The 24327-nt window shown below is 35.3% G+C and overlaps 1 protein-coding gene across 1 annotated transcript in view; it reads right to left on the bottom strand.

Moving 5' to 3' along the window:
* The window catches only part of SCIN (scinderin), a 65666-nt gene extending 41751 nt beyond the window's left edge, over nucleotides 1-23915 (bottom strand). Inside the window, exons 1-4 of the mRNA XM_039862403.1 lie at nucleotides 23571-23915; nucleotides 17607-17761; nucleotides 13488-13649; nucleotides 1228-1377 (exon numbers count right to left, since the gene is read on the bottom strand). Of these exons, the coding sequence (XP_039718337.1) occupies nucleotides 1228-1377; nucleotides 13488-13649; nucleotides 17607-17761; nucleotides 23571-23769 (666 nt within the window). The 5' untranslated portion in view covers nucleotides 23770-23915. The remainder of the gene's footprint in view (nucleotides 1-1227; nucleotides 1378-13487; nucleotides 13650-17606; nucleotides 17762-23570) is intronic.
* Between the last annotated feature and the right edge of the window lie 412 nt (nucleotides 23916-24327).

Here is a 24327-nt window from a genome sequence, read left to right as displayed (position 1 = left end):
GATATAAGCTTATATATTAAGAAAATATTATATATAAAATATTATAGCCTATCTTTTGTTTTAGCATTATACCATGAACATCTTCTCACTCAATTAAAATTGTTTTTAAAACATCCTTAATGTGAAAGTCTGTGTTTGGTGGATATTAAAGTAATGAAGTTATAAACAATAACATTAACTTATATATTTTTTGATCACTGGATTATGAAGGCTATCACTGGATCAGGTAACTGTAATGCATTACATTGCTCAAAATCAAGATAGTCTGAGAAAACTTAAATGCAAATGGCTAAAAGCATTGGGGAAAACTGCAAAAATATTCTAGAAAATTAGAGCAATAAAAATTCAGAGATAACACCTGCTACTATTAAATGCAGGAAGATTCAAAAGATTTACAACAGTACATTCTGATGGGGCTCTGCAAAGTCATGAGGGAACGTAATGCTTGTGTAAGAAAGCAGCATTTGGTGCAAACATTTAGTGCCTGGCACACCACAGGAGTTTAATAAATATTTGTTGAATAAATAAATGAGAATCAGCTTATCAACAGGTATCTAGACACCTGAAATATAATTATGCCCTTTGACAGATAATCTTACTTAAGGGAGTATATACAACATATGCACTCAGGTACTCACTGTGGTTTCATTAAAGGGGCAAAACTGTTCACAACTATGTCTAAGACTGTTATAATGGTTAAGTAAATGACATAGGCATAAAGAGCCATGGAGACAATTTTCAAATTAATTTAACAACTATACTAAATTTATAAGTGTCTTGCCTATAATTCTTGGTTTAAAATTATTGAAATGTTTAAAATATTGGTGCATTAAATCTCTTGGTATAAGATTTTATTTCATTATTTTAATGAAATAATTATTAATTTTAAAATTGAACATCGCTGCTTAAAAAAAATGCCTAGAAACCCAAAATAATAAACCATTTTTTTCTTTCAAAATATATTCTTAAATCAATCTCAAAAGTGTCACCCATCTATCTGCCCTTGAATACCACAGAAGATAGAGTCAAGGCTTTCTTTGATAGTCATTCCAATGATGAGAGAAAACAGTCTTGATGTTCTACTTTCCTAGTACCATGACTGAGAGAACTCCGATACTTTCTCTTTCTTAATCTTAGCCTAAGTAGTAGAGAATTTGTTAAAACTAATACACACACACTTGATTTAAAGAGCGGTAACCTTTTAAAAAACAACCTAAGTCACAATACCTCTATAAGCTCTGACGGTTCACCTCCTTCTTCCACCACAATTAATTGAGATCTTCCTTTCCTTTCATTGTCCCGAATGCCAATGGCAACCTGGTTTGCCTTCAGACGCTCATATCTGTTGCATGAGGAACCACACCACTGGTAAATTTCCTGAAAGAAAGAGACAGATCTTTGGACCCCAGGAATATGTAGAAGACATTCAGGCCTGTTGTGATATACATTGTGATCAATTATTGGGGGGAGGGGGAGTATAAAAAATAAAATTAAAAAAATACCAAATGATGGCAGGAAACCAGACTTTAGGTGGTAAGGACACAATAGAGTATACAGTTGCTGTATTATAAAGCTGTACATCTGAAATTTAGATAGTGTTTTTAACCAATGTTATCCCTCAATAAATTTAATAATAAAAACGTTTTAAAAATATCTATTGTTGATGTATATGATTTTATATATTTAATTTATACCTCATTTTGTATCTTGTTGCTCTCAGCATTATAAAGTATTTTTTAAACACAGAAAATATAAATACATATCTCATCATTCTTTGAATATATATTCCACTAAGTACAATTTATGTAAGTAAACTTATGTAATTTCTTAAATTTAAAATAAATTATATTTCAGAAAGGTAGCCAAGAATCTGTTATAGTAATATGCTCTTGATAATCATAAAACTTGATACAACTTTTGTAAAGCAATTTAACAATTCTTATCAAGAGCAATAAAAAGAGTTAAAATTTTTGATCCAGTAATATCACTGTCCAAAATTTGTATTAATAAGTTATTCATAAAAAGAAAAAACACATGTACAAGAGTTTTCATTGCTATATGATTATATTAGTGAGGCATTGGAAAAACATTAAATGTTCAATAATAATAGTTACATAAATTATGATAATAGAAAAAACATAAATATCAAAGTTATATTTTAACGGGGAAATTTAGAAAATAAATGGAACAATAGTTCGATATATTATAAGTTAAATAGGTTATTTTAGCTACCATTCAGATTAAAATATCATATATTTTAGTTTTGGATATAGTGTTCAGAAGGTATACAAATGCAAATGTAATATAACAATAAAACATAATTTTTTCCATTAAATGTGGTTTGAAAGAGAAGTTTAATGGTACCTATGCCTGATGGGGTGTGGGAATGGGCTCTATTACACATTATGTGGGGAGTATAAACTGACATAGGCTTTTTTCGAGGGCAGTTTGGTATCATACTGGAAAAGTATATGTGTTGTAGAATCAGGTATTCCATTTCTAGGAATCTATTCTACAAAAGTACTCAAAAATGGAATACAAAAACAAAGAAACAAGCAAAACAAAAACTTCCATCAATAGAAAGATGGCTACATAAATGTCATTACATAGATACTGCATACTACTCTTCAATGGTTAAAAACTGAAGAAAATGTTTCAATATTGATGTAGAAAATTATCCAAGGTATATAATCAAGAATAGAATAAAGCCATAGAATAATGCAATTCCACTCAAGTAGAAACAAAAAAAACAAGCTGTTTCTGCATTTGCTGAAAAACATTTATAAAGACACACAGTGAGGGACATGTATACACAGAAAGAAAGCCTTCAATTTTTACAGTATTTAAGTCAGTAATTTTTACTTTTTTTAAAAAAGTGTCACTCACATCTGTCAGGTGCCTAATATGAGCTCTGTTGGGGATAGAGATGAATGAGAGAAAACTAGCAGGAGAGACTGACATGTAGACAACTAATGCTAATAATATATTTGCACTACATTTATAGGTTTTCAAAACATTTTCACACATACTTCAACTAGTCAGTCTTGGAGAGGCAGTCAGCATAGTGGTTAAGTATGAAGGAGACAGAGCTTGGTGGCCATTTTGTGGCTATGTGATCTTGCATTTGCAATTTTTAAAAGCACAAATAAATTAACAACAGCAAAATAAAAGAGCACCCAAGCATTCAAAGACATTGGCTCTTTTCTCTGATTACAAAACATTTCCAGTCCAGAGTTATTTCTTCATTCAAAAACAGTTTGCTGGTTGCCTAAAATGGGGCAGGATCTCTTCCAGGCCCTGGGGGTACAACCTTGAACCATACAGGCCTGTGGACAGTCTCTCTTACCTCTTACCCGACCCTGTTCCTGATTGACCTATTCCGTATTCCTTTTTATGACTAAAGTATACGTTTTACAAATTCAAGGCTTTATAGGTAAAAATCCCTTTCATTCAAGAATCTGATACATTCAACATGGCCAAGGAGCATTTCTATTGTTTCTAAGAGAATTGTGCATTTCTATTGTTTCCTCTCTAACCTCTTTTCTATATTTGGGCATCTGAATATGAAGCTCACATTTGGATGGCAATATGAATACCATGCCCAGGTTGGCAGTCATAAAGAGTGAAAACAAATGATTCCCAATGATCAATCAATGCCTAATTGCTAAGCATTAAATTAGGAGTTGGAATAGTAAGGTGATTTTTTAAATACAGCTATCTGAGCTCTATCCTTAAACACTCTCAGGTGTATTCTGGGCAGCTGTGTTTGTCAAATGCTCCCCAGGTGATTCTAGCATTCTTCCAGGGCTGAGAACCACTGCTGGTCACCTTCAGCACATGGTACCCTGCAGGCACTACAGGGAACCTGTAATATCTAATTACCCAGTACAGCCAAGTAGGCTACTCTCCTGGGTACGTGTAGGCTCATAGCTCAGATTCTTTTCCTACCATATTCCATATGATTTTGCAAATGATTCTTTTCTCAGTAGGCCTGAGAAAGCAAACTTCTAATATTTACACCACAGTGAAATTTAGTAGATAGATCATAAGTTAGCTCTCTAGATTTCTCAAACTTATTAGCAACTTTTATTACTGACTTGCTCTGTATTTATATAATCTAACAGATGTTTATGTTCTCCCTTAGTTGTATAATGACTTCTCATCTACTTCAAAGAGATTATATAAAATCACACAAAATTTTATTAGCATCTGTAAAGCATTATGCAAACTTGGTAAAATGTGTTTAAAAATGAATTGTAGATAATAATTATATGAACATAATTATTATTTAATGTAGAATTTTACAACATTCTATGGGTCCCAAAATATTTTCAATATTCCTTTGGATTGGGAGTTTTTACGTGCAGTATCAATTCACAGATAAATGTAGAAAATATTCACCATTGCTTAGAGACCACATTTTCTACCTTTAAAATAGCAAAAACATATCTAGGAAATATTCATAAATTAATAAAACTTTTAGAATGAAGTTTTCTAAATTACTAAAGAAAGTGTTACAGAACATTTCTTATTGAGCATGAAAATGAATGCTTCGGGTTATGCTTACTCATTATTTTCACCTTATTTTGTGCTACTATTCCTATAAAAGTGACATCTTATCCACTAGACTTAATTTTCAATGATTAATTCAGATAAGAAATGCAATAAAATATGGATTCTAATTATAAACTGCTAAAAGCTAGAATTGTTGAAACAGTCGAATAATTAAAACACACTTTTCATTCAATGCTAATTATTTTTTTATGCAAATATAGTTTATTCAATTATGGCAGCAGCACATTTAAAACCTTAAAACAGAATTTTGGCATTTCATTAAATCTGAGCAATTTATATTCCACCATGTGTGGGTGATGTGTTTAGGGCATCTCATTTAAACAGAGCTCTACTGTGCTAAAATACATGTGTGTTTGTAGTACTATTAATAAACTATGCTGCTCAACGCTTACTCTATTTAGAGGATGTTGGTTAAGACTACTTCACTGCTCTGTGCACAAGGAAACTTTGTACTCAGTTGGCACCCGGCTTGAAAAATTCTCTCCTATAATTCAACAATTCAACTTACCCTGGTTTTGGGGGGGTTTTGTTCATTTGTTTTTTGAGGGAATGAGCTACAGAAAAAATTCTGCATAAAGCTTAATAATGTCTGGATTGATGAGATAGGTTGATCTGTATTATTATAACAAAAAGTTTTCATTATAACTTAAATTGTTTTATTTACAATACTTTAATGGGATTTAAAAGAAAAATCTTTCACAAACCCAGTTTAAGTATACTAGACATGGAAAATCATAAAGCAAACATGGTTTCAGAGGCAACTATTTTACACTCTAAGATCCTAAAGAATTTAACAACTCAGCACTAAATGTTATATTTCTTTAGGGAAGGGATATAAAAACTCCCTGTAAATGTGGGAGTATCTATTCAGTTCAGAATGAAGAGCATTTAAATTCTGGTTGAAATTTATGGCTGTGCGTATATATAGCCCATGAACATTCTCTAGTAGAAGTTTGTGGTACCATAGTTAATTTTTAATATGCAAGCTCTCAAAGGAAAACAAAATTACTCTGGATAATTGGAAAAGGAAGAAATAGGAGAGCAAAGACAACCTGTTGCTAGAAGTTAGTCTGGTCTGCTAATAACAAGAAATAAAAGCAAATGAGTGATATTTAATAGAAACAAGGATATTGGGGGCAAACTAGAGGTTTCTACAATTTCCTTTAAACTGCATAGTCAGAGTTAACCAGTAAAACATCAAAGTGCAGCCAAACTTCATTTTTGGACGGGAAATAAGAGCAGAAATAAAATGAGACTCAATGATGCCCTAGAAGGGAAGCCAGATTTCCGAAGCCGAGTTTAAAGGAACACCCCAAACAGACCATGTGATGTTGACTCATAACATGTGCAAATAACTCAGCATAGACTTGCTACCTTTCTGTCCTTTTCTAAGTTACTTATTCTAGACACATCTAAAATGTTATAAAGGAGAAGGGGGAACAGACCTCTTTTTTATCCTTGTTACTACTGGCTTTATTTTTACTGTTTAGTTTTCTCTTAGATCTAGTTAATCGAATACAGAAGTTCATTCAGCTATACCTCTAGGCTGGAGGTTCTCTAAGCATAGCTTAAAAATGATGATGATTTGTGCAATAACTCCAGGAATCTACCTTTTTTTTTTTATTTCAAAATTTGAAAACATGACATTTTTGTTTTTAGATTAACAAATAGTAATTTATGTTCTATTCGGTTGTTGTTCAAAGCCAAGCCAACTCGATATCCATCAATGACATATATATGTGTTTTTAAAAAATTACCTCTGATTGAAGAAGATGAATTGAATGGGTATGCAGGGACACTGACAGCTTGATGACCGGAAGGGAAGCAATTGCATGTTAACTAGGGCAGAGTAATGGTAATTGAAAGAAAGAGAAGAATTGAGGGACATTTGGAAGGCTAAAGTCTACAGGATTGGTCAACCATGTCCTTCAGATGTGTCCTGGAGGACAGAGAAAGGGGCAAATGACTTTGGACCATTCCAGCTTGGCTGCTGGTAGTGATGCCACTTACTGGGACCAGGAGACAACTTTGGAGGGTTCTTTTTGTAGTGATGGTGAGAGTAGGTGAAATTATGTTCTCTCTACTAGTCAAAGTATTTGGCACACTAAAGAAGTTTTATCATCACATTTTATCAAAAACCAGTTCTGCCAGCCACAAAACTTGGTGCAACTATTTTTAACTGACTTATTGGTTCTTTGGGCATATGATTCCTAAATGTTCCAGCACCTTTAGACATTTCCCATATGAAAGTGGGTCTCAACTTTCACTGTACATTATAATAACCTGGGATTGGAACTTAAAAAGTACTTACATGAAAGTCTCATACCAAAACTTTAAAATTGGAATCTTTAGGGGTCAAATTACGGGCATTAGTATTTTTTAAATCTCTTCTAAATAATTCTAATGTAAAATACTCTGGTTCGTGCATGTGTCTGTGCCTCTCACCACTGGACAATGCCTAGAAGTGAAAGGCTATCTGGTTTTCACCCTTATACTCCAGGTACAGCACATACTAAGCACACGATAAATGCCATTCACTCCTACTTTTACTGCAGGGTAAATTTTAGAGATTTAAGATTAAGTTTATCTTGCTCATTATCTTTTCTTATTGTCTCAAGTCTCTCTCTTTATAAGTCTAGTGGTAGCATTACTTTGGGATAAAGACAAATTAATCAAGAACAAAGAAGATTTTGCTTAGTTTTTAGTTTTAAAATAAGCATTTTTTTTCCCCTTTCTAATTCCTCCCCGCCACACTTCTACCACTGATTTATGGATGTTGCCGTTTCCCCTTAAGAACTGGATCTCTGAAGGCAGGGCATCTCCTCCCACAAGCTCCTGGCATGCACCTGGGGCCAGGCACAAACAGGGCCAGGCTCCCCTGGGGCCGAGCGCACCGCACCCCCCGCCCCCGCCGCACTCAGGGGGCCTGGTGCACCTGGGGTATGGTCCACCTGGGGCACAAACCCAGGACCTTCTGTGTGTAAAGCAGATGTGCTAATAACCACTACGCTATGGAGCCACCCCTAAAATAAGCATTTTTAAGTCATAGGAGAGAAAAAAGTCTGAAAGCCAACATCATTTTAAAGAACCTGGACTATGATAGAGTACAAGTTTTGCGGGGGAAGAGTGAGGATGTAGTCTAGAAAGTTGGTTTTACATATCAAGAACAGAGCCTTGGCTTTAGAGGCTAGAGTGTATTGCAGGGACTATGGAGTAGGCGACAGTGTGAAATGATGTAAGACTAGTTTGTGAGGCCCAAGAAGAGGAAAGTAAGAGATTATAGAACTACAAAATTTGATCAGGTGCAATGCATCTTTGAGAAGAGCTCGGTACGCTTCCTCTACAACATATTTGTCATATATTTACACATGACCCTGAGCATCAGAGCAGAAACAACAAGGTAGTGTCTAAGCAGTTGGACCCAGGGGTACTGGCGCAATGTGAATACAATGTCCCCACAACTCACAGTGTGGCACAGGAAAAGCAAGGCAGAATTCTTGAGTGGGGAGGTGCAGTAGTGGCTGACAGAACTGAAGAGTGTCTTGCAGTGGATAGGTGGGCATATTGGAAGACCAAAGTGAGGCCATGACTATTTTCCAGCAAACATATTGAGACAGAAACCAATTCCCAAAGCTCAAGGATGAGTGAAATGGCTATGCATCGATGAAATTAGAGAGGAAAGAGGTCTAAGGACTGTAAACCAGACTCACACATGCATTCTAAGCTGAGGGATTGAAAAAGGGGAAGGGTAGGATAAGTTTGAATTGCTTTAATGGTAAACAAACTGCACCTTAATAAGTAAGATTATTTTATTTTTAACTTTCCTGTGGACTTAGAAGCTTGTCAATAAAGTCAGGTTAAGCTATAGATGAATAAAGAAAATTACATCTTTATACACATAACTACATGAGATTGTATGCTTAGTCATTTGTTGAATGACTAAGTTCTGAGCCTTATACTAGGAAGAAAGTGAATGAGTGAAGCTAATAAGTGAATGCACAGGTAAAGTGGAAAGTGCTGAGAAGCAAATCTCTGGATGGTGATAGGAAAGTTAAGATAAGGGTGTGCCTTATCTTATCTACAGGGGTGCAATGTAGTGAAAGGAGAAGAGGTAGAGGTCAGGAAACACATTATAAAAAAGGAAAGTTGAGTATTTAAGGATGAGTTGATATCAGATGCTTACTGGAGAAAGGTGACACAGAAGAGAGTATTCTAGGCAAAGGAAACAATGTGTACAGGAGCAAAAGCATGGAGACCTGAGGGACAGTGTCATACACAGGGCACTGAGAGAGTATCACGGTGATGAAGAGGACAGGAAAGATTCAGGAGACACTTAGGGAGTAGAGTAGGCTAGGCATATGACTGAGTGAATGTGCAGCAATTTAGAGAATTTCTCAGGATGACTCCTGGTTTTAGAGTTTGAGGGCCTGATTGAATGGTGGTGCCATTGACAAGATAAGGACAATAAGAAAAAATGTTGGATGAGAGGGTGAAGTTGATGAGTTCCATTTTTAGACTTGTCGAGCTTCAAGTTCTCATGATGCACACAAGCTGAAACACCTGAGAGGCAGTCTAAAACACTGACATAGACTCAGGCAAGAGGTCTGAATCACGCTATAAAATTGAGATTTACCAGTGGGTGAGAACTTGAGAATTTGGGTGAAGATAAGTTTGCACAGGAAGAATGTAAAAAGAAGAGATAATGATCAAAAGTAGAATCCTTAAAACAAACAAACAAAAAAACAAAAACAAAATATTGAGGAGGTGGGCAGAATGTGTGAGGAAGAATGAGAAAGAGTAGCTTGAAAGGAAGGATAAGCAGCGAGCCATCGGAGGAGTGAGGCTGAAGTAGAAGGGAATGATCAAGTGTCTACTGCAGCACAGGAATCAAATGGATAATGATAAAGTGTCCACTGGATTTAGCGGAAGGCATTATGCCCATCGGAATAAAAGTTTCAAAGAAATAGTGGGAGTAAAATGTGGCTTAAAGACTGACTGGTAAATGAGGAAGTGTAGACTGTTTTTTTAAAGCAGCATGACTGAACAATGAGAGAGGGGGTGATAAGTTATAAATAGCAAGGGAGTAGGACAAAGCTGTAAAACTAACCAAACAAGTTAACAAGGAAACAACATGCAGAACTCACCACAGAAATTCCCACTCTGGTAATTCTCCACCAGTAGCTGATTCAAACATATATTTCTAAAAGAGTTAATTCTAGATGCCAAACTTTAAGAATACAGACTTTTTCATTATCATTCATATTCTGTAGTTATGGCTTTGTTGTAATATATTTAGATGTGATGTATTATTTAACTTCTATAATACATCATATCTTTAAAAATGGTGGGAAAACAATGATGTATAAATTCACCAACATTAAAATATATGGTTCAAAAGCATTTTCCAATGACATAGTAAATTCTAAATTACTGAGATCTAGCCATGTTCCATATTATTTTCTGAAAACACACTAAATATAAGACAACTTATCCAAATCATCCTCTAAAATGATTTTCTTAACCTTTGGAGTGATTAAATGGATAATTTTATAATCCTGTGCTTAAATTGAGGCGGTTACATTGTCACACCTAGGGAATATTTACTGTAGTCTAAAATCCTATTACAGTAAATGTTTTTAAAGTACGTGGCATATACTAATAATAATGATGGTTTATCAAAAAGCTAACTTCCCTCAAACAATCAAGATATAGGATTTAGTTTATATCCATTACTTTAGTGTTGGCCAGCTGGCTTTCAATGAGAGAAAGATTTAGACATCTAAACTACCTTTTTCATATTTGGGTAATGAAACAAACTTGAAGAAATTGCACTTTTTTTTTGTGCTCTATAGTGCAGAAGGTGGTGACTAAATAATTAACTCAATATTAAAATGTTACAGTAGAGAAAATTTTGGTTCCATACCTTTTTTTGTTTACTGTGACACACCCCAAAATAAAGTCCCCAAGGTAACTGCCAAATCTTATCATCATTTAGTAACTTTTGGCAACATACCAACTGGTTAAAGGTTAGTAACATAAACAGAGCTCATGTGGGTATGTGTTCCACTGTACTCAGGAATCCAGTGCTTGATTCCTAACGGGGTATCCTTTTGGAGTACAGGAAACTTCCACAGAAGAAGAGATAATCAAACTCAGGCGTCTCTGCAACAAAATCATTCCGATGTCTCTAACCAGGCATGAGAGCAAGTGACAACTTGGAAGTTATTAAGGATAATTAACTGTAGAAAATAAAGATATTTTACTATTAAACAGATGAATGTCCTTGAATCTTATAATAGAGACCATCCATTATTTATGAGCCTGGATTTGTGGGTCATATTCTCACAGGTAAACATTATGTATGGGAAGTAGTAAGTGTTACTAGAACAATAATCTGTCTACCATAGCACCCACCTATTAGCCCATTGTGGAAACTCAATACTTGTTCAACAAAATAATAAATGATTTCATTAATACTATTATTTTCAGTAAATGCTAAGCTAGAGTAAACATAATCCATTCTGAATTCCAAAATTTTTGAAACTGTTGCAAGATATTTCATTATAGAGCCATACCATCTTATACATTACCAAGTTCAATTAGTGTAGTAAAAAGGACGTGACCTAGGAGTAAAAAAAAAAAATTTCTATCCCAGATCACCACTCCACTTGTATTAATGCAAATGACTTGTTCTCACCTTCTAAGGCTTTTTCTCCTCTTGTGAAACTGGGATGATAATTGCCATTTCCAGTTGTGACTATGTATCAGATGAGACTGAATCATAGCCAGCTAAGGTCAGAAATGTCATTAGAAACCAGAGTCAAGATGAAAAAAATAAATAAATCAGGAAGTTAAGGCCTGGAGAGGTTAAGGACTTGCTCAAGATCAAAGAGTGGGTTTTTGGAGAGCCGAACTGAACACTATTCAGGATAAAGAAGCTATTACATTTGTAGAGCAATTATATTACTCATAAAAAGTTTTTTTGTTGTTTTTTTTAAGAAAAGAAATCTTTTCAAGTAATGGCAGATGGCAGTGATTAATTATATTAATTATGTTATCACTGGGAAGTATCTCTCATTTAGGGGCCCTAGAGATCATCTAATCAAATACCTGACTTTAACGGATAAGAATCTGAGATTACAGTAAACTTGGATGCAAACTGAGGTCCCCTTTCTCCATGAAAAATACCATCTTATAAGTAAAAGCACTTTACAAAGGGATAAAGGGCTTTAAAGTGTAAGTGGTTAAGATGAAATTTGAGATAGGCAATTAATTATTGTGTATAGGCTTTGCGAGACTCTGAATGTTGTAACTGTTTTTGGAACTATGGGGCTTGATGACACATGTGGTTATTTACTTACAGTGATGGCTGCAGGGGAACGAAGGGGCGGAAAAGCATTTGTTTTCTGCCTTGATCTGAGGGTCAGAACTTAAATTTGGTTAGGGGAACAGGTTAACATTTAAAGTTGAAAAGGACTTTTTCACGAAATTTATTGTGAGATTCAGGGCAAGAGTACTGTCATTTTGGGTGCAGATGTCTAAGTGTGACACTGTCAATTGTACTTTGGGCATTATGATCTGCACATAAGCTAGTGTGATCCAAGAAAGTAGCTGGATTATATATTAATGGTAATAAAATAATATGTGTACCCTTATTTAGGGAAATCAATAAAGTTTACAGCTTGGGGTCATTTTCCAAACCATTAATAACACATTTAATCTTTGTTCTGTTGCTAAATTAATATTGCTTAAACAGAACTTTGAAGCTTCATTTTCAAAATCTTTAGTGTCCCTTTTCTATGCATATGGAATGAACTCTTCTCGCTTCTGTCTGATGCTTTCCCAAAAAATACTTCTCAAAAGAGAGGCAATAAAACAAATGCTCTGGTGGGAATCAGACATACTGTACCGAGTGTCTAATCCTGGCTTCACCATTGGTGACTGTGCAACCCTGAGTAAGTCCCACAGCCACTTCAAGCCTCATGCTAACTGAAGCAATACAGGTCAAATCAAGTGTCTGTATAACGCTAGACCCAGAAATGTTAGGGATGGCGAGTAGAATGCTGATGTATGGGATGTAATGAGAATGATGATCGTGAGAAAAAAGGAGAAGGCCATCATAAACGTGCTCTCCACTTTCTTGCCTCTCTGCAATTGCACATGGGTTTTCAGCGGTAGAAAATGCCTTTTATTTCTACTTTTAAAACCTTACAAAGTTGTAAAGACACAACTTAAATTCAACCTACTAGAGTTTTGCAATAATACTTCCTTGTCACAATAATAATTTAGTTTACTTGACATTAGAGAGGCCTCTTTCTTTTCCTGTAAGAAAACATAAGTCAGATATAATACATTGTTGTTTATCCTGTTAAGATAATACTTGATATTTCTACCTGTGTTTGTTCTTCTAATAACCCTAAGATAATTAAAAAGAGCGAAATAGTATGGTGTGTGTGTGTAAGGGATATTGCTCAAAACTCTTCAGGCAGGCTGAACATGGACTTATACTGTGTTCATTTGAAATTCTAGAACCTTTGCTTTCTCGAGAAATCAATTTTCCCCTCAAACAATGTTTTCCCACACACCATTAAAAACAAAAATAATTAGAGGAAGCGCTGTTCACAGAGAAGGGGAAATATATTAAAAATTATTCAAGTTCTGTGCTATAGTAGAAAGAACTAAATCGCTATTCCATTCTAAATATATCAAAAGAAAATAAAAACTTTGAAGGCCCTCTTTATATGTCATTTAAATACTAGCCAATTACTCACATGATATGATTGCATCTCACATAAACATGACCTCTTACCAATGTGTAGAAAAAGTGATTATCTTTCATGACATATACATCAGATTTGATCTAAAGACAATCTACTTTCCTTTACATAGCTACATGTGTCTATAAAACTTACAGTGCCAAGGTCAATGATGAAGCAGTCACCCTTGTTGAAACTGTCCCAGCTGAGGGGAACTTCCGTGGCCCTGACCACTCTCCGGCCTTTGACATGCAGGAGTCTCTGGGCGGTCAAGTCATTTGTGAGAACATGATTTAGTCCAGATGCCACACCTCCAGCCTGATCGGTGGGAGAAAAACAGAAAACAAAACAAATGAGACTTAAACTAGACACAGCCATGTATAAAACCAGATATTAGTGCCAAAACTGCCTGTCAAGCCAAGATAAAATAGCCACCTCAAAGCATGTGAAAAATTTAAAATGAGAATTTTTTGGCTAATCAACAATTTTTTAAAAAAATGTTTAGGCTCTTTATCCTTCCAATTTCAACCATTCAGTTTAATATTGCAAATATTTACTGAGAAACTTCAGTTGTATAAAACCTGATATATAAACAAAAAGAAGCTGTAACTCTTGTCCTTTGGGAACTAATTATTCTCAAGTCATGGAGTGAGAAGGCAGACAAAGATTTTAAGAAAGAAGACAACAGGAGGCTGAAGGAGAGTCCGAGGTAACAAGTCAGAGGTAACAGATGAGGAGTGCCCAGAGAATGAGGCACCCAAAGTGCCTACTGTCACAGTGTCAGACAGAGAAGGGAAGTTAACAGTGAGCCACGTATGGGCTGCTACTATTTATGGTCCTTGCTTTCACAATAAAAAAAAAATCACCTCTCTTATTTACTTTTTGGTAAAAAGTTTACTAAATATGCCAGGTCTCGGTGTTCATAATTTAAATGAAGAGAGATACAGTGTCTTGGTTGCACATCTCCAACCAAAAACAAAACAAAACACCCAAAACAAAACAAAAATACAACCTCTTTAAGAAATGTTGAAGGAAAATTATTAACTGTATCAAGTACAGTACATCTTCTTGAATTATTTAAAGTCAACCTTTATCTTTTTTTCCTAATTAATTTAGGAACAATAATCTTTACTTATTTCCACAATTACTTATGAGGTAATGTGCATAATAAACATTCAGTATAAACAAATCTTAGTCATTTATTGATCAAAGGTCTCCTATAATATGGTAAGAAAAATCATCAGTATAAAAAACCTATAAAATAATTCAACTTTCAAATTTATTACATAAGCATATACGGTGAATCTAAAAAAGGAGGTTAAGATGCACATGTAATCATTAGCACATTCTTTATATTTCCATTAACTTAAAATTTTCCCCATTCTCCAGGAAAAGGCCCTCATGAATAGTTTTTGACTAGGTTTGAATAGGTTTTGTTAGTATGAGCTAAATGTTGACCTCTGGATAATTTTAACCACAAATTTTCAGAAATACATAATTCCCCAGTCCACAATTTTACAAAGATTGCCATATTTCTCCACTGAACAAAGTATTATATAATAAAAATAAATACAAGTCTTCATCTGTATACTACTGTTGTTCTTGGTCATTTCAGTTTTTTTTCAATAAGTATATTGTAATCTAATGAAAAAAAAGTATAGGAACACTGTAATCTGAAAAAGTTCTGAAATACAGAATAGACTTAGACTGAGAATACATATACAACATTTAGGCTAATTCATATGGTGAAACATCAGGGTGGTATGTAGTCTATACACATTTAACAATATTTTAAAAACTAATTTTGTCTTTAATATTTGATGCCAAAAATGCACGCATGCATGCACACGAACACATACACAAACATTAAGTTTCATACACGTCTGTATCAAACAGTAAGTAATTCTGTGAATATCATTTGAATCAACTCTAGAAACTCTCTGCCTCTACCTAGTCTACAGAATGAAAACAGGGTGGATGTTTTCATTCAACAACAAGGTCCTCTAAATTAGTGGCACCATAAGTACAGTTTTGCGGGCCAAAAGATGTCTGATTGTTGCTATTTACAATCACGGCTTAAGGCTGGGTCTTCTTGACCTTGGGAAAGGTGTGATTAACCAGAGATTTAATATAAGGGAGCAGTGTAAGTAACAGTCCTCTATAACCTTTTCCTAAAATACCTCACAGAGAAAAATCTGAAGTCAATGGAATGACGTGAGAAGATGATCTTAATGTCTCCTAGCTGAATCTTTACATTACATATGACAACTAAATATGCTTGTTGCCGACTTGGTAACAGTAGGCTTTTGCCCATTCCAAGCAGACATAAAAAATTTGTCCTGACTATTGAACCATATATCTATGTTGAGAGCATTGTAGTATAATAATTACCAGCTTAGGCACTGGAGTCAGATGGTCACGCAGACACATACCAGCTATTAGGCCTTGTCAAGTTACAGTCTCTCTAAGCTTCTGTTTATTTATTTTAATAGCATGATGATAGAAACTGCACCACAGGGTTGTTGTTTGGATTAGAAGAAATACTATACATGAACTGCTTAGCACATCCTTATAAAGATGAAATTAAGTATAACATAATAGTCTTTGCTATTCTGGGTGGTTATTTCTGCTTCTACATTTCCTATCAAGTATTGTTGTAACTGTATACACTGTTTGCTCAATGTCACTAATAATAAGATAGAGAACTGATTTTTTTGCCGATAAATTTAACCTCCATTTGCAAACATCCTCTTTCTAAAAGATGCTGATTTGTGTTAGTTTTAATGTTGATAATTAGAAAATAATTATCTACTAACTATAAAATTACTTTATCATATCCATTTTTAAATATGTATCCCAAAGTTTGATTTCAGAAGTCCTGTTAACCAGAAGGATTAATAGTAATGTAAATTCCTACTGATTTTGTATGTACTATGTAGGTATTTTATTATCTCATTTATTCCTCAATCCTTATACCCATTGTGTATTCGAGAAAAAGGCACAAAATTTATATATTTGCCCTGAGGGAAACAAGTCATATGTGACAAAAATGGGTTTATAATGATCATTTTAGTAACTAGCTTATTAGAAATGTTGAGTTCATTGACATAAAGGAGGTTTCAGGATTTTACATAAACTGTAGGAATGCATGTGAATTAAATAAAATGAGAGCTAATAATTTCATATTTAGGGCAATTGATAGTCTAGAGTGAAAAAACGATTTCAAGAGAGAGAGGAGAACATATAAGTGTTCTGTCCTGACCTCAATGGCATCACAAAATATTCAACTAATTCTCTGATCAGGTAAGAGTAGAAATAAACCCTGGCATTGTAGTAGGCACATTTCATATATACTCAGAACTCTAGTTCAGCTCTGGGGTCTTAGGTCTTCACTAGACTAATATTCTTGAGGGGTGAAGTAGTGAGGTCTGCAGAACATCTACTGGAGCAAGTTTGATTTTGAAAAGTATTGTTTCTAGAATGTTTGTCCAGGAAGGGTATTCCTCACACTTCATCTGAACCCTCATGGGGCAGGAGGGATTGTGAAGGATATAAAGGGTCACTAGGAGATTTTCAGAATAAAGTCATCTTTTACTGAAAATGCATTACAGGACTAGAACTATTTAACTATTTGTTTTTGTTTTCTGACATAAGCCATTTGATGATTAGTTTCAAACCAATACATATAAACAGTGTGTATATGTGTGTGTGCGCGCCAATGTATTAGCATTTAAATTTGTGAGATTCAACCATACATGTCTTCAACTCAATTGTTTCATTTGTATTGTTTCCAAGATTAAATCATACTATATGGGGAATATGTGTGTAGTTCTTTGTATTAACTGTAGTTATAATTGTTATAAATGCTATATTAAGATATTCCAGAATAATTGAGATTCTCAAGTCATGGTTACTTGTAGCAAATTCAGAGATTCTCTAGAATAGCAAAACAAAAACTACTGATTCTCAATTTACCAATATTGAAGTAACTTAATTTTAATAATTCTTTGGGAAAATACAACTGAAAGCTCTTAACTTTATTAAAAATTAACTATTAAATGAAATCAAGAATAGTTCACATATTGCCCTGTACATTCCATAAACATTTGTTGAGTACCTATACTCAAAACAGGTACTGTAAACAAAACAGATTAAAACAAAAACAAAAACAAAAACTCTGCCCTTAAAGTACTTTTGTTCTATGAAGACATGAGGTATGGATGGACAGGAAGAGAAAGAAGATCATAACAGAAACCGTTTGCGAGAACCACTTACCTTGTATTTTAGACCTCCTTTGAAATAGCCGACAAAATCAGTAGACTCACAGCCTTGAAGTTCTCTATTCTGCACTGGCTTGCCACCCAAATAGTCGTCCATCTGAACAGTAAAGATGGCAGCTGCTGTGCTTTCATCCTGAGTACACTCCTTTCCTGAAACAGAAAATGACAGAGCCTCATTTATCAAGCAAGGAAAAGGATTAAGGTTGATGTAAAAAAATTCAGAAATTTTCTTTGAATTATATATCAACACAACAAATCATCAACAGAATAATCTTTTAGCAGAAATGGTGAAATATAAAATATTATTTTTACACTAACAGAATTATTTGTTCATGCTTTCCAATTCTTAAAAAGAAATACCATTGTCATAATATTCTCAGGAAGATACAATGATATATTCTAGTAAGATTCAGATTCATTTGGTAGTCAATAAGATCAGGCTATAAAAACATTTTACAATTGTTTTAGTCTTTATTAGCATTAATCTGTAAGCATCAAATATGATACTATTTGTGAGAAATATGTACATCATAAGCAATAGCTAAACAACTTCTGAAAAGCAAATAGTTTTTAGAATGAGAAATGTATGGAACTTGACCTTACCCTAATTTTGAGTTCCAGTGTCCCACTTCACTACTTCACTAGGGATAATGTTCTCCGAAGGAAATAAGAAAGTAATGCAACCAGCATGCTAACATCTATTGAATGTCAATGTATGTAGTACTATCCCAGAAATTTAAGACACAAGTGACATTTAATTTTCACAGTTCTAACACAGATCACATCCAGACAACCTCACTGAGGTTGACATACTAATTCTGAAGAAACAGCATTTTTAGTGTATGTGAAAATCAGATCCAGGACCATCCTGAGGGGACTTCAAATAAGACACTTCAAAACTCTTAATACATCTGAACTGTGTAAAAATCATAAATGATTCTAGAAGTAAAAATAGCAAACATTTACACTTTATAGTACCCTTGCTATGGGCCAGAACCTGTGCTAGTGTTTTATCTGAATGACCTCATTTAATTTTCAAGCAACTCCTTGCAGCAGAAACTATTTCCTACTATGCTACGACAAAGGAAATGGATGCTTAGAGAAGCTGAGTAACTTCTCTGGGGTCATAAAGTTGACCTTTGGAAGACTGTGACTCAGCCAGGTTTCTATGACTCTGAAGCGCAGGCTCTTAGAAACTACAATACTATATATATATATATGTATGTATGTATGTATACACACACACACACACACACTCGGATTCTCAGCTGTAAAATTTTGTGGTCATAGGCATATGTTATTTTCCTCCATGGATAACTGATGCATAAAAGTTTAGAAGCTGTAGCAATACCATAGTTCACCTGAAACCCCAGTTCAGAATATTCACCAAAGTTGAAGAAAGAACATCAGTCAGCTATACTGAAGAAAGAAATGGACTTCTTTAAAAATCCGTCCTCACTTTCAAAGGGGACCCAGGTATCAAATATATTCTCAGTAGCTACAAGAGGATTTGACGCGATATAAATTTTGTAAACTTACTGTGGTCAAAGAAAATTATGTCACACACATAAAAAAAACACAGATATAATTTTGCAGTCCAAAATAACTTTAGTGTCATTCTTCTGTCCATTCTTCCATACATAAAGGCATAGATGTAGATTATACAGAGATGCTTTAAAAGGGAAACTTAAATCAAGGTTAATATCAAAGGTATTAGGGATGATGTATTTGGCATAAACATTCTTGAGTACAAGTTGAAACCCGAATCTCTTCAGGTAGATATAAACGAACAGGCATGCAATTAATGAATTAATTTAAATTAGAAGTAAGTTAAATTATGTTTGTTGATGTTTATGTACTGTGCTACATCAGGGAATACCAATATGACTAAATTGGTCCTTGTTCTAAAGAAGGAGTCCTCAACCCCAGGGCTGTGGACCAGTACACGTCCATGGGCTGTTAGGAACTGGGCCACTCAGCAGGAAGTGAGTGGTGGGCCAGTTAGCGAAGCTTCATCTGTATTTGCAGCTGCTCCCCAGCACTAGCATCACCTCCTCCGCTTCACCTTAGATCATCAGGCATTAGATTCTTATAGGAGCACTGGTTCCTGGTGCCAAAAAGGTTGGGGACTGCTGCTCTAAAGAGACTAAAAGGTTTTAATGAAGCCAATATCAGCCTTTGAATGTCAAAACTAGAATCAAATTCAGCTGTATCATGATAAAATTTTAGCACATGCTCAGAAATTTTCTGTATGAACTCTGCTTCACTTATTTTCACTATGCTAATTTTACTGATGTCTTTCATGATATGTTGTTTTGTGTTGTGTTATGTTACATTATTTTATATTTGTATATATGCTGTAAATTTCCTAAAATTGTTTTGGGGATGTGGTATTTTATATACAAAACATAGATTGAAAGGGAGATTTGATAACTAGGTTAATCAAGCATCCATTCATGATAAAAACTTTTGCCAAGATAGGAATACAGGGGAACATCCTCAATTTGTTCATCTACAAAAACATACAGCTAACATAATCCTTAATGGTGAAACACTGAATGCTTTCTTACTAAAATCAGGAACAAGGCAAGGATGTCTACTCTTACTATTAATCAACATCATAAAGGAATTTCTAACCACTGCAATAAGAAAAAAGAACATATAGATTGAAAAGAGAATAAAAATGTTTCTATTGTTTCTCTTTGGAGATGACAGAATCATCTACATAGAAAATCCTAAGGAATCTATAAAATAAAAAATAAAAAAATAAAGTTTCTCATATCTTGTTATATATAGTTATATATATAACTATAAAGTTAAAGAATAAAGTGTATTCAGCAAGATAGTAGGGTAAAGATTAGTCAATAACAAAAGGCAGTCTCATTTTTATATAGAAACAGTGAACATTCAGAAATTGAAGTTAAAAGCACAATACCATTTATGATCACTCCCCAAAACTGAAATACTAAGGTATATACTTAACAAAATAGGTAGACAATTAAAAATTACAAGTCCTGATGAAAAGAATCAAAGACCTTAATAAATTTACAGATATAGTTTTCATGGATTGTAACACTCAATACAATAAACATGTCAATTTTCCCCAAAAAATGATCTACAGGCTTAATGCTATTCCTATCAAAATCACAGCAAGGTTTATTATAGATTATACAAGTTTATTATAAAATTTATCTGAAAAGGCACAGGGCCTAGAATAGGTAAAACAATCTTGACCAAAAAAAAAAAAAAAGTTAGGAAGAATAACTGTTATTTGATATTATTATTCAGTATACAGCTATAGTAATTAAGAGTCTACCACAGAGAAGTTATACCATAAATGTTTGTTGTTCTCAAACATATTTTCGTAAAGTTTAAAAATGACAAGGAGAAATGGTGAGGGTGGGTTTTTTTGTATCATAGGTCTGGGATGTGACAGAGAGTAGATTTATCATTCAGTCCTGACCATAGACACGATGCTATAAGTACCCAGAAAGAGAGGGTGGATGAATTTAAACCGCTAGGTGATATTTTGTTGTTGTCTGTTTTTAGGAAGGACCAATACAAATTCTTACTTTGTAAAGAAAAAGAAAAATAGTAAAATGAAATAATCTGAGATATGCAAGGGTATTATGGAAAGACACTGAGGGAGAGACCAGGAAAGATGACTCTCTCCACTCTCCTATTTTATGTACCACTTCTTCCTTTTCCCCTTTCTTCCTCATACTAGGCTTATTTCTTCATTTCTACCCTATGTGCCTTTTTCATCCCAGTTTGATTTTAACTTCTCTTTTTCACACCTTCCTCCCAATTGATATTTTTTTAGTCAAACTTACTTTTTTCTTGAACTTTCAGCTCTCCCTCTTAAAACTCTCTCAATCTGTCTGATTAATCCTCATGAATTCATCTGAATTTAGATCTTTAAGTAGAATATTTTAGATGCAATCCAGCGTGCTTCAGGGAACAGAAGTAGGAAGAGCTGCTGAACAATTCCATCTAAAAGCCTGTTGACTATTTTACTCTAAACTTTTCCATGTTCCCCATGATTTTCTCTTAACACAAAATGGTTCCCAATTATCTTCATTTTCCTTTTTATCCAGATATCTCTGATTACCCTAACCACAGCCACTGAGTGTCTCTTTCACAGTGCTTATCATATTTTACCTGTGTTGCATCATGTTTTGCTTTATCGTACTTTTGAGATTATAAACTTTCAGAAAGGTTCATAAATTATTCATATGTAAAAATGCCTTATAAAATTCTGGGCACACTGAATAATCGCTGAAGAAATTAACTTATTAATTAACACACTATTAACTTTAGTTTTAGCAGATCTTTAAGACAATGTTTCTGCCCAAAGCATTTTCTATTACATTTTTTTAAATTAGTGAGCACTAAATGAATAATTAAGAGTTAATTATGATTCTCTGTAAACCCTAAAAACCATAGTGCTTAAATACCTTATTTGAATGAGAATGAAACTATTGAGTTCAAAAACTGTTGGAAGCTCTTGCAATCTTCTGACAAAGTCAAACTCAGCTGTTGTCTACAGCAAGATATGAAGTTCTTTCACATTTCAAGTCACCAAAATGAAAAATGTAACATTTCAGAGACTTTTATTCATTCCGGATCCAAGTTTTGGATAGAAAGACCAAGGTGAGGACATTATTATTATATCTGGCATCGTTCATTCATGAACAGGGTTATATATTATGGTTTCAGTGTTTTCAGGTATAAAATATAAATAGATCACTATACTAGGAATAGTGAATGACATTACAATGGGAAACCAAAGTGAGTTTGGAACTCAGCTTCAACATCTTCAAGCAAGCACAACATTTTAATATCAAAAGCTGTAATGAAAATAGTCTTGCCTTCCTCTATATATTTGCCATTTGAAGTGTCTGCTCTAAGTGCTAATATTGAGAACGTCACATCTCAATGTTTCCTACTGTTTTCTTTCTTAAAATCTTCCAATGTTAGAAATAAAAATGATGGCTTTCACAGTCTTTAAAACATGTGAATGTGGTTTTGTGTGTTTTTTCCCCATATGCTCAGGAGTAAAACTAAAAATAACAAACACAAGTCCAGGGGAGGCAAAATAGATTTCAAAGAAGGCAATGAGGCTCAGATAATCAGAACGTTGTTAGATGGGGTGTGCCCACTGGCTCAGGATCCCACAGGGAGAGGTTGGACATTCAGGATGTTTACGAGTAAAAGTAGAAGGTGAAAAAAGTAGAACACACAAGGCCCAGTGTCCTGACAGCCTGGCCCGAGTGCAGCCCAAAATAAATACTGCTGAAAGAGCCATTTTGCTCAAACAACTACATAATAAGTTTAAAAATAATTACAATAAATCGGCTCATTTAAAACTATTAAATTATTTGTTTCCTTATTCCATCCAAGGTGGCCAGCACCCTAATAAAGAGGAATTTGTTAGTCACACCTGCAAGTAGCGTGGTGCAAGAGGGATCCTGATTTAAAGCAGGCAAAAAAAAAAAAAAAGAATTAACTAGAACACCAAACAACTCGCCAGCTGCAGCGGATTCCCACAGACTTGTCTGACTTCATCTTCTCCCTGACAGGGAAACCAGGACTGAACTTGTCGGCAGGTGAGAGGAACTTGGCCAGCGCCCGGTGCAACGAGCAGCGGCCATGGAAGCGAGTGAGGTTTGGAGGTGGAAGGTGAAAGGGGGAGGAACCAGCTCCAAAACCCAGGAGATAGACACGACAAAGGTCAAAGTAGTGGGATAAGACTGCTGAGCCCCGCGTTTGCAGGAGTGGGCTCCGGTGGGGAGATGTTGGCCAGCCCCGCGGGGGCGCGACTGCTGCGACAGGTCTCCAGGTCAGTTCCGTTTGCGCCTCCCTTCCCCAAACTGACAAATCGGTTTCTCCTCCCCTGCTGTGGCCTCCCCTCTTCCCGAACTGGGTGCGACGGGGTCCGGCCGTCTGCGGCCCTTACCCAGCCAGAAGTGCAGTCGGTAGGTGAAACCTCGGCTCGCCTTTGCTGTGTGCAGCACCAGGTAGGCATCCCCGACGTAGAAGTCGCCGTAAACGCTCTCTGGCACTGGCACCAGCTCCAGCTTCTCGATCCTCCAAACCTGCAGCCCGGCTTGCTTGCCCGCCCGGGCGAACTCTTCGTGGTACAGCTCCTGCGCCATGGCTCCGGCACGCGATGCTCGGCAGAGAGGGTTTGGGACCTTGTCCACCCAAGAATTGGTCTGAACCAAGAATGTCCGGAGGAACCCTTCTCGCCTCAGCTTTATAGGATTCGCCTTGCGGAGAGGCGGGGCCCGAAACGGGAGGGACTAAGTGCCCAGGCAGTTGTTCCCTGTAAGGAACCCAACCCTTCCCAGCGGGAGCGCAGAGCCCAGTATCAAACTCCTACGCCCTTCCCAGGAATAAGAGAGGAATCCGAGCCTCTAAAAACTGAGATCCGGAGGGAGTTAATAGAAACTTCTGGAAATGCCTCCTCCAGGGAAGGACGTTTTCTCTGGCAACTGATGGAAGAGATTAACAATAAAAACTGGTTGGCGCATCGTTTTCAGAAAACTGGCTATTTAGATAATAATCATCCTAATCATCAACGCCATCATTTCATTGGCCAGTCTCTCCATTCTTGGGCAGAAGTTTCTCTCTGCTTTGATCTTCCCCGTTTGAATAAGTCTTGAAAAACAGCATGTCAGGTTTCTTGGAAGGATAAAACCTGGAAGGCTGGC

This window comes from Pteropus medius, unplaced genomic scaffold (assembly GCF_902729225.1).
Source record: "Pteropus medius unplaced genomic scaffold, Ma_sr-lr_union100, whole genome shotgun sequence".
NCBI classification, from domain to species: Eukaryota; Metazoa; Chordata; class Mammalia; order Chiroptera; family Pteropodidae; genus Pteropus; species Pteropus medius.
Note: the sequence above shows the minus strand (reverse complement) of the source record. Positions and strands in the feature narration are given on the sequence as shown.